The sequence below is a fragment of the Ascidia mentula genome, chromosome 5 (assembly GCF_947561715.1).
Source record: "Ascidia mentula chromosome 5, kaAscMent1.1, whole genome shotgun sequence".
In the NCBI taxonomy this organism is placed as follows: Eukaryota; Metazoa; Chordata; class Ascidiacea; order Phlebobranchia; family Ascidiidae; genus Ascidia; species Ascidia mentula.
The window spans coordinates 11,272,468-11,289,383 of record NC_138570.1 but is presented as its reverse complement, the minus strand read 5'-3'; the positions used below and the strand labels follow the sequence as shown (position 1 = coordinate 11,289,383).

General features: G+C 34.9%; 1 protein-coding gene across 1 annotated transcript; it reads right to left on the bottom strand.

Annotated features, from left to right (window-relative positions):
• Positions 1-993: 993 nt before the first annotated feature.
• LOC145903785 (acetyl-coenzyme A synthetase, cytoplasmic-like) lies at positions 994-16,914 on the bottom strand. Its single transcript, XM_082991925.1, has 14 exons — positions 16,714-16,914; positions 13,935-14,076; positions 11,979-12,036; positions 11,727-11,864; positions 8,936-9,008; positions 8,525-8,706; positions 7,835-7,972; positions 7,190-7,360; positions 7,001-7,134; positions 5,667-5,799; positions 5,285-5,422; positions 4,532-4,709; positions 3,775-3,951; positions 994-1,398 (listed from the first exon to the last, which is right to left on the bottom strand). Exons 1-14 carry the CDS (start codon positions 16,895-16,897, stop codon positions 1,199-1,201), a joined length of 2,046 nt encoding a protein of 681 aa, XP_082848051.1. The 5' UTR covers positions 16,898-16,914; the 3' UTR covers positions 994-1,198.
• Positions 16,915-16,916: the final 2 nt, after the last annotated feature.

The window sequence follows — 16,916 nt, the reverse complement described above, 5'->3', positions numbered from 1 at the left end:
AATATTGTTCATATAACCTCGCCCCCCCAAAAACAGTTTTTCGATCATAACTTTTTTTCTAGCCACAGCAGGAAAAATAATTTTACCACCATTGCAAAACCTATTTCAAACGGAACCATAAACTTGTCTTCTCATTCCTGGGGGAAATATGTTTCCCGGCCGAATATTAATTATGATTAAAAAAAATCAGTTTTTTGCTTGTAACTTTTGCTACAGTTCGACGGGAAAGACAATTCTACCACCATTGCAAAGCTTGCACAAATACCTTTCCAACGATACTAAGTTGTCTTCTCCTTCGCGGGGCTTATGTGTTTACCGGCCTAATATTGTTCATAACCACGGTCCGAAAAATACAGTTTTTAAATTATTTTTCCTGCTGTGCCTAGGAACTATTGAAAAAAAAGCATGATTTTCCTTTTAGGTTTCTTCCAGGAGGCAGTATTATGAAAAAATTTATTACATTATTCTTTTGAATTGCAACAAATCTTGAAAAGATATGGACATTAAGGTATAATCGACTCTGCAGGCCAGCCATAGGGTCAATCATAAACTTCTGGCATTTTTGTCCCTAACACCCTCAAAAAACTAAAATTATATTATCCTGCTAATAAATGTACAGAATAACACACTGACATCGTCACAAACAACCTTTTAAGCAAAGAATCTTCCTCTGTAATGGCTTCAAATTAATTTGACAAAAAAAATATTTTCCAAGCCAACATTTTCAATAAAACAGATCGTCTTCTTGAGCAATGTCATGCAGAAGATGTTTTGAGTTTTCACTTTTCAATATTTGATGTAATTTTCTAAATTATGTTCAGTTCTTAATATAAAATATATTTTTCACTTTGATTTGTCAAAATATGCTTGATGTGATCAATCAACTTTAAAAAGTAAAATGCATATTTGTACTCCAATATACCCATGCAACCACTACAATTTAAATGTTTACTCAAATTTGTTTTCTTTAACTAACCTCACTAAATGTGATTGAGTATAAAAATTAATGACTTTATGCAAATGCAAAGTATGAAGCAAGTTTAAAACATAGCCCAATCAAGTTGAGGAATTATTCAAAAATATTGTCGTTAATTGGTGGAAATTCACAGGTACTGTTAAATTTAAACAATATTGGTGCAATGGTAATGAAATTTCCTACACCATCATGTCACAATTGAGAAGCTGTATTGCTTCTTAGTCACTCTTGTTCTGGTCGGTTTGCAAAGAGGATATCAACCACAGAATGATCAGCCATTGTGGATATATCGCCGATGTCATGGTTACCACGGGCAACACTTCTTAAAACTCGTCTCATGATCTTTCCAGATCTTGTTTTGGGGAGACCAGGTGCATATTGTATGTAGTCAGGTGTGCAAAAGGGTCCAATGCTGTGGCGAACTGTGAAAATACAGAAATACACATGGCAACATTATGTTCTGGTTTCATGTTCCCCATTTTGTTCTAGACTAGCAATGACAGCATTACAAATTTGTCAGCAGTACTCAGACAAAGTTTTTGTACTCAGACACCGTTAAGTAATGATTGTATATTCGACTTTTGATCTGACAAATTTCCCAAATTAATTGTTTAAAAAAAAGCTTAATATATCGTTAAATTGTGTTTGTGCATGACTAATTTTCATGTCAAACTTCAACATAAATGTTTACTTTAAGATGGTGCTTAAATTAATTCCCACCACGCTTTCTGTGTAATTGAATTTTATGTATTGTTTATTTGCGAAATCGCATGACATAATTTTTGTCCATGTTTTTTATAGCGTGATACCATGCAATCATGCTGCCTTTATAAACTGCCGCTGGCAATGAGACAGCCTGACAGAGGCAAGCTGGCATAACCAATGCAACTGTATTGTTTTGTGACAATTGCTCACATTTGATAAACTGTAGCTCTTTAACTCATAAATTTAATTCCGCATTTTTCTTTATTAATTGATCTCGATTTATAATGTCATTTTAACGTCAAAACTCATGTTTATCGAAGTAACTTTGAGGCACTGTAAATACATTTGGTGGTGTAGCAATCGTTGTAAAAAAAATAGTTTGTAAAACAATTTATTGAGTTTAGTTTGTGTGAAAGGCAGTTTTAGAATTATTCTTAGTTGGCCAAAAGTAAGCGAATAACGAAGTCATGAAAAGCGTGTTTAAAAAGCGTAACACACACTTTGGAGAACCAATTACCAATGAACTAAATTTGTACATTTGGTCATCCAAAAAGTTGTTTTTCAAAATTACTGCAGTAGCTGTCAAAAGAATTGTCTTTTGTCAAAAGAAAAATTATTTTCAGTCAGGACAAAAGTGTGCTTTGGAAGAAAAATTGACAAACATTTCACATTGTTGACAACTAGTATTTTAGACCAGGGTTTTTACCTTCCTAGGGCAACAGCAGACTTTAGTCCTTGGGATTTGATTGTGGCAAGTCGAGTAAAGAGTTTTCAGGACAGGCGAAAAAATATTGGGCCCAAGTTCACACACTGTCACATTTGTGTTGCAATTTCATTTTCTTACAGAGCCTTGTTACATGACAATTGAACTTAAACTCTACAAAATTTGCTTTGTTATTTGACTTGTCAGTCAAATACGTTGTTCACCAGAGCCATGTATACCCTTTTTGCACTAAACTTAGCCTAAGTTGCAAGGATTTTTTTAACCTTCCAAGCACATGAATCAAATTATGCAGATATATGAGCGGCATATTAACTCCCATAAAGTGTACAGTGTACTCTTCAAAGGTGTTGAATGTTGATTAGTTATCTACATTGTTGATTTTCATAAATGATTTTTCAAAATGTGACATGAATTTCACAGTCATCTTCTGCAATTACTTTATATCTACATTATATGTAGCAACCCTATTATAGGTCTGCAACAGAATTTGATGCGAAGCATAGGCCTGTTTTCATCAACAAATTATCTTGATTTTTAGTTTTGAACCTTATTTGTTCTTAACTAGTGTCATGAAATAAGCCAATTACAGTAACATTCATGGGCGTCAATTTTTTAACGTTTTGTAACATATTAAGGGTGACTTTTTCTGGTTTTAGAAACATGTAAAAAACATTTTGTCATTCGTATTGCCCTAAACATAGGCAAGCGACTCAAATTCTGTTAATGTCAGTTTGTTTTCACAACAAACCATGTTGTTATAGCACTAATTTTTAGACACTTCAATTACGGATCCCCTTACTGAAACCGACACATTTTTGTTTCACTGGGTCTATTGCAGATTTAGTAATTATGAAGTAACATACAAATCTATTATGCAACAATGCTGATTCTTACCATTATGCCACAACAATTGCTGCGTTGGGTAGCAATCCACGAGACACTTGTGTTTGTCATGATTGTGAGGGTGTTAATACAGGTCGTTTGAAACTAGCTTAATGTATAGTATAATGTATGTGGTTTCTCAGGAAATACTTTTTAATTTAAAACAAAATCCAGGGGTGACAATACATACATTGTCACCCCTGTTTGTTTGTGGGGGGTGACAAGTCACCCTAGTCACCCTTAAATCGACGCCTATTGTAACATTTGCAGTAGTTATACACAAGTGTATTATGTTCACATATCTTATAATTTTACACAACACATGCCAAAATGTTTTCAAAATATTATGGTTTATTTGGGATTGTTTCAGGGTACACAGTTGAAAAAATCCTGGTTTAGACAACTCTATGGATTATTTACTGCCTGAAGCACTGTGATGGTATGAAACAAATGGCTTCGGTAATTGCAAATCATTTGGATTTCTTACCTCTTTCCTTAAGTTCCGTTGCCAAGGTTGGAGTAAACTCTGTGCCATCTACCAAAGTAACAAAGCAATACAAAGATTCTCCCTTAACTTCATGAGGTTTTCCCACAACTGCAGCTTCAGCGACCAAAGGATGTTCAATCAACACTGATTCAACTTCGGCAGTGCTTAGCAAATGACCTAAAAACAGAAACAATATGTATTTTGTATTTATTATAAATTCAACAAGAAATATCAAATTTAATCTCTACAAAGTAGGCCAGCACCTCTTGACCTTTCAAAAGTTGCAGACAAGTCTATTTTCAAACAACTTCTAAAGCCCAGTGAAATCCAAACGGAATGTTATGAATATGAACAGAGCAAACTGATAAAAAATAATGTATACTAAGGCAAAGTATGCATCTGGCACTGGAAGAGTTCAATTTATTGTGAAAACTGATGATGTGTTTATGAAATAATATGAACAAATCACACCTTAACAAAGCTGGCTAAATATGTTTTATGTGACTATTTAAAAATGGCCACTAGCAATCCAAAACATTAACAGATGTGATTATCTTTTGGTCCAAATTAATGATAAAAAAAATAGAAAGAAAAAAAAACATGCAAAAATAGAACTTACAACTTGCTTTTTTGTGCTTTTTTAAAAATTTTAAAACATGAAGGAATAATCTATATTGGCTATATCGACAACTAAATGATCACAACAAATGAGTGCTAAACAACTCAAAAATACTTGGTTAAACTTTTGTAAATTCACCCGAAACATTAATCATATCATCAATTCTTCCTGTGATCCAGAAGTAACCATCATCATCTCTGTAACATCCGTCTCCTGGTACATAATAACCAGGAAATTTCTTGAAATAAGTTGCTTCAAACCTTTTCTGATCACCATAAACTGTTCTCATCATCCCGGGCCATGGTTGCTTAAACACCTACAATAAACATTATTTACACGGAAACATGCTTTTTTACCGTACAAAAAGCAGTTGTGGACAAAATTATACTTTTGGGAATCCTTCAAAAACTCATTCATTTTTAATCATCTTTATGTAATATTCAGGTTTTTTTTTAGAGTATGGCTGTTACATAAAAGCACCTTACTCCTTTCAGAAAACATTCATAATTTTTAAACCTTGTTTTATTCTGCAAGTAAATATCAAATTTTTGTCAACCTTTATTCCCCTTTCAATATATATTTAAACAACTATAATTAGTGGAATAAAAAAGCCAGGCAAGAAACATTGTTTTCAAAAATATTGGTGACTGTTAAACACAAACATTTACGGAACATTTTTTTTCAATTAAAAGGAGTTGTGATACAAAAGTAAGGAGAACAACATCAGATGTAATTTACTGTCCCTTGCATTATTTCCTTTTATATAAGATAGATCAAAAGATTATCAGTTCTTGCTGCTAATTGGTATTGCCACACATATTTTTTTATTTCATATTTTCTATGAAATGCTGGATTGATAAAGGCTATGTTTATTGTCAAGGGGACAATTACCAGATATCCTTCACCAGAGCCTGTGACTTCTTTGCCATTTTCTGACAATACAGCTGGAACAATACCAAAAAAAGGAAATGTTGCAGAACCAGGTTTAGTTGGAGTGCAACCAGGTAAAGGTGTCAGGACATGGCCTCCCTAAAATGAATCATTACTGATGTTGCGAACTAATTGTTGCATTCACTAAATAATACAAAAATATGCTGAAAAATGTTGGAGATTTAAAATAGTCCTTTCAAAAGCAAGGGTTTACATCAGAAGTAGGGGATTATTTCGGAAATTTTTCACATTACAAAAAATTTATTTGCATGCTTTCTAAAACAAAACATAACAGCATGGTAACAAAATTATACACTGCAAAGCAAGTGTTTCCATATCTTACTGTTTCTGTCTGCCAAAATGTGTCCACGATTGTGCAATTCCCATTTCCAATAACTTTGTGATACCACATCCATGCCTCTGGGTTTATTGGTTCACCTACAGTACCCAACACTTGCAAGGTATTTCTTTTATATCTGAAAAAAGGCAAATATGGTAAATCAACTACTTTCATCCACATCACAAAGACAGATAAAAGGATTAATCATATGAGAATCATTTAATTTTTTTGCAAGTTGATTTAACTATAAACTAAAGATACAAATAAATGAAGTCCTCCAATTAAAAAATGTCTTGCACAATTCTATACCACACAAAACTATTTCTGCATTATATCAGTTTGAATTGTATTGTTTTTTTATATATAGATTAGTTTTACAAATATGCAATTCTCTGGTAAAGGCAACTTCAGCTTAACTACTAAATCAAATTATATTCCCTTAAAACTTTTCTACCAAAATTTTCTGTCAAAATCTCGGTGGAAGCCAGTTTAGTAGTAAAACACGTTGCCAATATTACGCATGTTGAAAACAACTGTTAGCGCTCGCAAATGTGCAAAGAGGAATATAAGGCCACAGCATGCAACATAGTTTTTATTTGTTTGTTTTTTTGATAATGTAAGCCCACATTTAATTCCATTTAGATAACACCTATATTTAAACCTTTCTTTCAAAGTCGTGGTAATGAAACTACGGCGCAAGCACTACCGCAAAAACTCGCATCGAGTGTTCCACAGTGTTACGCAATTGCGTAAGCCAGGAAGCCACCGTTTATGTGACGATGCGCGCCAACACTGGCGTTTGTATTTTGCAAAGCTCGACCACAATTAACCTTAATTTACAGCGGAAAATTGGGAATTCCCCAAAAAATTTCGACCCCCCCCGCTCTAAAAACAAATCTGTAATGGTCTAGGACGTGGTCTTGCACCATCAAATACACATCGATGTTTTAGCAGTAGATAATTTGCGAAATATATAAAAAACAGACGAAATACAAAATACTCGTTTAGCTACATTTATTTTGGTGCAGTGCGACTTCTGTTTAGAAATGAATAAACTTAAAAGGTCTCGCTTTTGAAAACATAATTGTTGCGGTTATTGACCAACGGCACAACAAACGATTGTTTCATAAGAGTCATCGCCGCGTGAATGCAGCGCGCGCGAATGAGAAACAAAGAAACAGCGGAGACAAACTCTTGACCGCCGTGTTCGATCCTGCGTAGCGGGAAATTAATCGCACTTTCATACCCCACAAAATGCCGAGAGGGGTGTTCTGACACCTAAACACCCCCCCCCCCCCCCCCCCCCCCCCCCTAGATCCGCCACTATTTGTACATACTTTTTTACAGGGTTGTCACCATATTTCATCAACGACCTAACAGCGGTTGGAGCAGTGTAAAACTTTGAGACTTGGTACTTGTCGACAATTGACCAATACCGACTTGGATCAGGAAAAAGTGGAGTTCCTTCAAACTAAGAAAGATTAAACAAAAAGTAAGAAAATCATTAGTAATTGGTATGGACTTACCAATACAGAAGTAGCCCCATTTAATAGTGGTCCATATGTAATATATGTGTGACCAGTGATCCAACCAATATCTGCAGTGCAAAAATACACATCACCAGGATGATAGTCAAATGTGTATTTGTGTGTGGTGGCAGCATACAACATGTATCCAGTAACATGATGTAAAATACCCTAAATCATAAAAATGAAAATATTGTTGAGTGAAACCTTTTTTTTGCAAAACATTAAGATTGCATTTTCAACAAATAAAGCAGGTGGCGATAAGACCATTCATGGCAAGAGTCGAAAAAGTAACGAGAAAATATACAGACTACAAACAAAGATGTTGGTAGCCAAACCTGGATTTTTCACAGGTAAGGCAGGCTTTTAGGAATCAACGGCTATGTCAAGAGGCATTCTTTTTTGGCAACTATTTAAATAACCAAGTTATTTAGCATTACCAGTATGTGTTTTTAAAACAAACACAATTTGCTGCAAAAATATACTATGTGGAAACAGTTTGTATGGAAATCATAGGATTAGCCTGAAATGAAGTTACTAGCCGCATTTATATGCATAAATTTTCATGGTGGACTGCTGTACCATACCTTTATTGGTTTTGGTAAAATGTTTATGAATAGTCAAATTAAATGAAAATTTAATTGCCTTTGGTTTGCCAGTTGAGCCACTGGTGTACAAGATAAAAAGAGGCTCTTCACTCTTCAACCATTCTGGCTCATATTCAGTGGAAGCTCCATTCATTAACTCATGCCACCATTTGTCAACATCAGAGTTCCAAGGCACCTTTTACAAACACAAATATTTAAAAAAAATTGCATTCACATTTTTAACACAGATATATTTGCCAGAATGGGAAATACAACAAATTACACAACACATCAGACTCAACATTTTTTGTGATTTACATCTATAGTTGAGGTTCTGTGCATCGTAAATATAGGAAGCACAAACTTATCTTGAAATTGTCTAGTGAAACTGTCAAGGGTTTTTGAAATAGTCTTTTAATTAAATCTATAAAAATTTAAGAATAAAAAGTCCGCTCAACTTTTTATGGTTATAACTAATTTCTGCTCAGTAGGCATACACTTACTATAAAATCATAAACAAGTCATTTATCACTGGAAGTTTGAAAAACTTTTTACCTAATTGTTTGGCAATGCCCACTAATATTCAACATATCAAATTGTTTGAATTTAAAAAAAAAGCAAAACTGTGAAATCAGACGAGAAATGACAAGGTTATATTTGATGACCAGCTTCTCCTTGGTGTAAAATGTGCCCACAACTTACCTGAAACCACATACAAAGAGCTAAATTTTGTAGTATTTGTTCTTACTATTGATTTCGGACAGGGCCTTTTTGCTGGTCTGTCAGTAACATCATCACTGTAACTCTTGTTTGTTATGTGTTTTACAACAATGCAGGTAGAAACTTTATGTTTAGCCACACAACACAATTCCAGAGCTTCATCAACTATTTCTTTGAGCTGAATTAATTTTGGACCTCTGTACACACCATCTAAAAACAAATGACAAACTTTATCGGTCATTTTCTGTCAAACATTACCTTATGATTTACAGGATAGTATAAAAAATATTCTAGATTTTTAGCAATATTCCATTCTGTCATGGTCATGCATCTTGCCTATACATGCAAACTTACACATGCCATTTAAAATACTGCACATTAACCAAAAACATGTTTTTACAATTTAAAGCTACTAACTACAAAATCTAACCATACAAACCTGCTGTTAAAACAATATCACATTCAGCATCTAAAATTCTTGAGCTCAAAGATTCGGCCGAAAATCCAGCAAACTATACAAAAACAACCAAGATGTTTGGGTATGCATACTTATATAAAAAATAAAACCATTAAATTTGCAATGTACCAAGTGCAGTTTCGAAATGAAGGTGTAAAATCGCATTTCAGAGTCTGTAAAAAGTATCAATCTACTTTTACTTATCTGTAATTGTCTTTTTTTAAACCAAATAGTTGTGGATATAAATATATTAAATTTTGTTTCTGCAACTATTACTGTTTTTAGTTTGGCATACTCAATTTTTAGATTGCACGTCTGTAGTTTTTATACTGTATGTAGGCATTTTTTGGAAGCACAATCTAATGAAATGCAAGGATTCACAGAACATCAAAGTGACATGTTAGCAAATACAACAACTGACCTCAGAAACATTCTAGAAAGATAATTGGCAATTTACACACACCATACAATCTACTAAAGGAAACTAATTGTAGGTATAGGGAAAACAGAGAGACAGTTGAAATCAGTACATAATCAACAAAACATATTTTTATTACTTTTTACCACTTGGGAGAATGGTGGACTAAGTTTGCGTAGAAATTAAAGTTTTAAGTGTAACACAAAGATAAATTGTGATGGCAACAAGTAAATCAAAAAGTTAAAAGGCAGCCAGACTAAATAACACGTCTCAAATCAATTTTTTTCACAAAATGGACTACCACCCAAATGAACAAGAAATGTGACTAGAAAAATGTCATAACCTACAAAAATCAGATAGGTTTATTGAGTCAACCACACATACCCATAAGGAGCGTGAACAACAACATTATTGAAGAACTGCACAAAATTTGTAATACCATGTCACAGCAAAGATTGTTTTTAAAATGGCTAAGTTGATACGGAGATCTTTAAATCCAGCAACAGTTAAAATTAATATAATCAAGTGAAACCAAACTGTCACACTATTCCTGCCCAAAACAATTTAAACCTAGAGTGGATAATAAAAACAAGTGTAAAGTAAACATTGCAATTAATTAAATTACAAAGATAATATCTGTACAAATGTTATTTAAGCTTTAAATCTGGGGTCACCAAACTTTTTTCACAAAATTGCCATATAGGTATCAGGGCCATGGTCTCCTTGTACAGGGTACTACTTTGACAGACTAAAGTCACAGTATAATAGAAAGTAGTTCACAGCTGAAGTTCATGCTTTTTTTGAAACAAATCTTAATAGGTGCACTTCACTTTGTTAGCAAAATTCACTGTGTTATCGACTTACAAGCATGGGCGTATGCAGGGAGGGTCGAGGGGTCCGGACCCCCGTTTTGTGAAATATTTTGGTCTGTTTTTTTAGCAAAACAAAGGCCACTGTATTTTTTGTCAAAATCCGCGTGAAAACCAGAAGTTTTTTTTAACGTTGACCTAAAAACCGCATCGTGCTTGCACTCGCTATTGTTTCCAAACAGGGAGCATTGTTACCGCATGCAAAATAGTTTTTATTTGTATGTTTTCGTGATAACGTAAGCCTAAGCCCACGTTTGATCCCTTTTGGTTACAAATATATTCAAGCTTTTCTTTGAAAGTAGTAGTAATAAAACTACGGCACAAGCACTACCGCCGAAACTCGCATCGAGTGTTCCATAGCGTTACACAATTGCGCCAGAAAGCCACCGTGTATGTGACGATTTGCGCGAACACGGGCGTTCGTTTTTTGCGATTCTCGACCACAGTTTACACCTGAAAATCTTTCCCAAAAAAATTGGATCCCCTCTATAAAAAATCCTGGATACGCCAATGGTGATGGATTATTTCTTCGTAATGGCTCTAAAATTACTTTCTTACTCTTAAACAAATGTCAAAAGCCAGAAAGCAAACTGTGCCATGGTGCCGCAAGTTCTTTGAATTAAGGTTGAGGTGGGGTTGGTTACCCCAAAAATGTCCGAAATGTAAGTGAACTTTCAGATGAATTGCTTATTCTTAAGTTTATTTAGAATATCATTTCCAATTTTAGGCAAATGCAACTACGTACAGCACAAAAACTGGTGCGTCTGGAGCCAAAATATTTTAAACAATCAGGTTTGAACAGCATATTGGAGGGGGCACCTTAGCACAAACTGTGAACACATATGTTCAGCAATGCACAAATTTGGCATTTGGCTTTCACATGGGCTTGAAATTCGGACTTAGCATAGTTAGAATCCAATCTGTCATGCATCCGATCAAGTATATTAATATGTAGGGAAAAGCTGAAGGACACCAGTGGTTAAATGCAGTTTGTGCCAACCGTGGATATGTCATGCTGAGTTGCAAACAGCTAAATCTCTCACTCCTGCATCCACTTAGTCGGCAATGTCAACCAATATTTCGATGTTTTGTCGCTTCTAGTGTTGTAACAGACATGTCTAATAAGGATTTTCGTTACTGGTAGGCGTGATCCTTATTAGACATATCTGTAACAACAACAACACCGTAGGGTGATCTCTTTTGATGCAACATGCATTTTTATCAATAAACATTGCTGTTGTACCAGCTGAAGCATATACAGCAAACAATATGTAACCTGGTAAATGAAGTAACCAATATTGTACAACCACTACATGCCACCGGTTGGGAAACACTCCTCTGAACAAAAGAATAAAAAGGAGAAATCTGCTATTTTAGATGAGTGCAGGGCATCATTATCAAAATATAATTGCAAAAAAATTAATTTCAGAGAAATGCACCTATCCTATATTTGGTAATGTAGTACAGCTTCATTATATATACTTACAACAATGGAATGAATAGCTCCAATTCGCACGCAAGCCAACATAGCAACAACAAGTTCCATGATCATTGGCATGTAAATTGCAACCTTATCTCCCTTTTTTACACCCAAAGATTTAAGGACATTTGAAAACTTGCAAACCTGAAAATAAAACAACATACTTGTGACTCACAAATTTTGAGCATCGGTTTAAAATGTGCTGGAAATTTTTGTTGTTGGTTTAACCTAAACAAATATACTCTTTAAAAAACAAACCTCATTTAGCAACTCCTGATATGTAATGCTGGTGCAATCCATAGGATCATTTCCCTCCCTGTAAACACACAGGTAAAACATGAGTGATACTAACAGCACAATTACAGTTCATGCAACAAATCTTGTTGTATTTATGAACAAACATTTACAGTTTATAAATTTAAAAAAAAACTTAAATAAGTACAGTTCAATGTAATTTTGTGCACATTTTTTTGCTTTTCAGTTACAGTATTTAAACGTTATTTATTGTAAACAGGTAAGTTCAGTGTTTCTGAACTGAAGGGTTGTTTTTTACCGCCCAATTGGATGAGTTGTCTTGAAGTTTTAAACATGTTTCGGAATTTGATTGGACTTATTAAATATAAAACGCTGTTCGCCCTTGTTTTAAACACTAAAAAAATATAATGTCATAATTATATAGTAATAATAAAATGTGATACATGCCCCATTGTGATCTTAGTGTCCTGCTCTCTTAGTTTTTCGTTTTTATCTTTTTTGTGGGATAAGCACAGCCAACCATAAGCATGAACCTAACTAATATATGTAAATTTCATTATCTTAGGCATGTTGAAAAGAAAAACTTCTTGAAATGAAATAAATCTGGCAGCCCTGCTCAAGTGGGTGAATGGTTTATCCCAGCGTGCATGAATTTTTTCCAGGGGGGGAATGAAAAAACATTTTTTCGTATCTAGTTTGTATCCAACTAATATTTGCTTTCATCGACATGACAATAATGCAATACATAATATCTAAGATTAGTATTTTCGGCATGTGACAACTGTTGTTTGCAACCTCTAACAGTACATCCAGAAATATCGTACAATTTCTATAAAATGCAGTTTGCACTGTATAATTAAGGGTGAATGAAATTCCACAAACTTGAGTAAGGATAAAAGTGTTGGTTTGTAAATTATTTGTCCACGTTTAAGCATATGGTTCTGAACCTTCTGGCGACCCAACTAATGGGTTTGTTGGCATGGTAAATCCCTTTATTATAAAACATAGGTTCAGACAGTAGTACTACAACAGGATAGTTGTTCAAATATTATGGTAGTTCTTTGGGTTTCAAGGTTGTCTTGGCCTTTGTTGGTAGTTTCCAATTGTATTACCGATCTTGTGCCAGGTGTGGGCAAAGTGATAATACTTCCATGAACACTGTTGACTTCCATTTTGATATGTCGTTAGCGACTGTCAATGCTATGACTTGCATCACAAAAATAACCTGCCTTCGTAACATTTGGATTGTTCGTCACTTAACAATCAAGGCGTTTTTGATTCCACGTTAATTTTTGCTCAGTTCGTGTGTGATACACAAATACCCGGAAAAGACAACTTTAATGCCCAAAATACTATTATCTTTCATAGTATTATCTGATACGGTGGTAGAGATCCCCTATGTGTATGTGAAGGTTGCCTGGCAAGTTGTGCGCTTGCGCACCAGTGTACCTTGGCCACAGTATACCCCGTGAAACCACTGAGCTCCTGTAGCTCAGTTGGTAGAGCGTTGGGCCTGGTTAGCCCAGGGTTGTGAGTTCAAACCTCACCGGGAGCTTGATTTTTCAAATCTTGCTCCGACTTGTCAGGAAAAAGTGGCTGATCCAGCTAGGCTGCAATGCCTGGGCTGCCAAGCCTGCAAACCTAATGATCGCGATACGATAGCTGTGATTGCCAAGCAAGGACCTGCGCAGTGTGGCGATCCTGCCAATCATGCCATTGCATGAAATATTACTGCGTTATCCTTCATAGTATTGAAATTTATGCATTAATCCACACACTATTGTTGGTATTCCAGAACATTTTTCTTGAGCGTAAAAGTTCGGTTTTGGCCGAATCAAAACAAATTATTCGGCCGAAACGGAATCTTCGTAAAAAATCGCTGATTCGGCAAACTGAGGTTTCAGTAGATCACTAGTTTATGTTGTATTGTATATAATTGTTTATGAAAACATAGCTTACCAATAGAAAGCTGTAACATTCCCTCTTCCCTCCTTCACGTGTCTGTCCAGGCAGTTATAGCTGATATTAGTAATAGCATTTTCCATGAACTTCACAAATATTGGCCCATCATTTACATTGAAATTGTAATCAAACACCTTGCCTGGAATAACAGTTTTAGTAAATGTGCTGAAAGTTGCAAGTCAGACCGAGAATATTACAGAAGAGATGTACAGTACAACTTGAATATTAGATGAGTATTAATAGTTTAATTTGCCACTCAACCAAAGAAGAATAACCCACAGACACCTGGATACACCAATGTATAAATATTCTCAATTTCAAAGTACTTCAAAAGAAAACTAGGTAGAGATTCTATTTAAATAAGTTGGAGAAACTGATAATGCCTTTTTTTAGGCGAAATATATTTTTCTTAAAAAAACATCCACCATCTGAGCTGTCTACAGATCGCTTTGTTAATTGTAACATATAAGCACAACTGGTTAGTTGTGAAAATTTTTGTATTACCATTCTGTAATTGAATATGCTTTTAGCAGGCTAAAATGAAAGTTTAAAAAAAAGGTAGATATTAGGAATGGCCAACTTAGAATAATGAATCCAAAGGATTTAAATCACAAACTATTCAAATCGAAATTCAAATTTAAACAGAATAATATGATTTGGTTTATTACTTTATTACTTTATTACATAATTTGGCCACATTTTTTTGCAAACATGATGTCAATTTCGCTCAGCATTTAAACAATTTTCACACACATGCAACTTGTCAGAAGTTGTGACATAACACACAGTGGCGGATTTAGGGGCGTGTATTGGTGTCAGAACACCCGCTTCAGGCACATTGCAGGGTTCGAATTAGCAGCTCGCAATTCGCAAATTGCGAACCGTTTTTGGGTTGTTGCGACCCGTTTATGAGATTATTGCGATGCAACACGCAGCAGATTATAAGGCGCCGCATCCTTCTTTATCTATTCATTCGTACACGCAACAAGCGCTGATGCAAACAACGTTATTAACGTTTTTTGGCAATGTCAACGACTATTGTATTTCAATTCTCGTATTTTGTCAAGCCTCTATTGCGCAAGTTAATGAAACGATGGCGATGTGTTACGAAACAAATATTGAGTCAACGAGTTTAAAACAGCAGGTTTTAAGCGCAGTGCACAATCGCGTACGAAGCAAAATTCAAGTATTGGAATTTAGGTTGTAACGTTTTTGCGATACGTTTTTTTACCGCTAATTCGAACCCTGCATTGTTTTAAAGGGTGTGAAAGTGCAGTTACTTTCCGCTAAACAGGAACGAACACTATGACTAAGTGTTAGTCTCCTCGGTTGCCTTGATTTCGGTCGAGCGCGACGCATTCACGCGGCAATGACCCCTTATGAAACAATCGTTTGTTGTGCCGTTGGTCAATAACCCGTCAACAATACCGTTTTCGAAAGCGCAGCCTTATAAGTTTATTCATTTCTGCTACAATTTCTATACAGAGCTGCACGCTGTAAAAATTGTTTGACAAGATTGCACCAAATTATATGCAGCTATACGAATATTTTGTATTTCGTCTGTTTTTAATATATTTCCAAATGCTTATCTACCGCTGAAACATGGATGTATATTTAGTGGTGCAAGACTACATCCTAGACCATTACAGATTTGTGTTTAGGCACAGTTTAAAAACGATCCCGACGCAATACTTGATACTCGTCGATGATACAGATGCAATCGCATTGTTTCATAATGTAAGGTTTGTTTTTGCGTTTTCGTGAAACTGGACGCACATGCACAAAAGCAACTAAAAAGTCTTATGTTTCGCAGAAGTTGTTCGATATTTCGCTTAACTACTGTATTGTGGTACCTGTTTTTTAAAGCTGAATTTGCATGGTAAAAAATTGTAACTGCATCCAACAGCTTTATTAATTAGGTACAGAAACTGAACACCCCCCTCATATTTTTTCTAGATCCACCACTGGTGGCATACATTAAAACTGCCAGGACTTGCAAACAAAAAAGAATTGTATGAACTCAAAACATGCAAGAATGAAAGTAAGCTTGCTCCAATCTCCAAGAACACACTTTTCTAAGCAGTAATCCCCTTGCATTTTTGCTTACAGAACCTCACAGAAACAGTGCAGATTTTGCAGCACCCAGAGGCCATTGTTAGTTTGGATAAATAGCTAATGTTTTGACATCTTTGCAAATTGCAAAAACTTTACATTCAGCCGATAATGTTGTTTTGGCCTCGCACAAAAAATAGGTGAAAATGTGGCGTCACCACAGAGGTAGGGGCAAGTTGTGACATCACAAATAAACTATGTCACTTTGAAGTCACAGACCACAGAAGTTACATGCAAAAACAAATTTGCCCTTGAATATCGGCAAACCTACAACAGCAACAAAACTGCTCTATATTACAGGTTTAGGGTTTAAAATTTTAATAACTAAGCCCTAAAACATTTTGATTTCTACTTAGTTTGTATTAATCCATACTACAAATGTATAAAAATATGTATTGTTGTTAGTTAATTGCTGCTATGCAGTACAGCATTAATTGTTCTTACATGGGGACTTGCTAAAAAGACAAGGTAGATGCAATTTTTGATAGTTCGTAGCTTCACTTAATGATGTCACATTGACATAATTTTTGGTGTGATGTCATAACTTGACACCAATATGGTGATGCAATTTATAGGGTTTCGAGAACATAGTTATGCACAATTAAACACTACACCCATGAAAAACTTTTGATAACTGAAGTTTTTTTTAGGTTATCCTGCTCACCAGTATGCTGTTCTTTGAAATAAAAATCTTTTGCAATACTTCTCCAAAAATCATCAGGGTCAGCAATGCTTTTTTCATACATTTCTTGATATTGTGTTATACTTGAAACATATGCCACAGATTGCACAGCTTTTCCAGGTGAATACAAAGTTTTAGTTTCACCACTTGCCATATCGCCATCCATTGCTAAAAATATCCTAAAC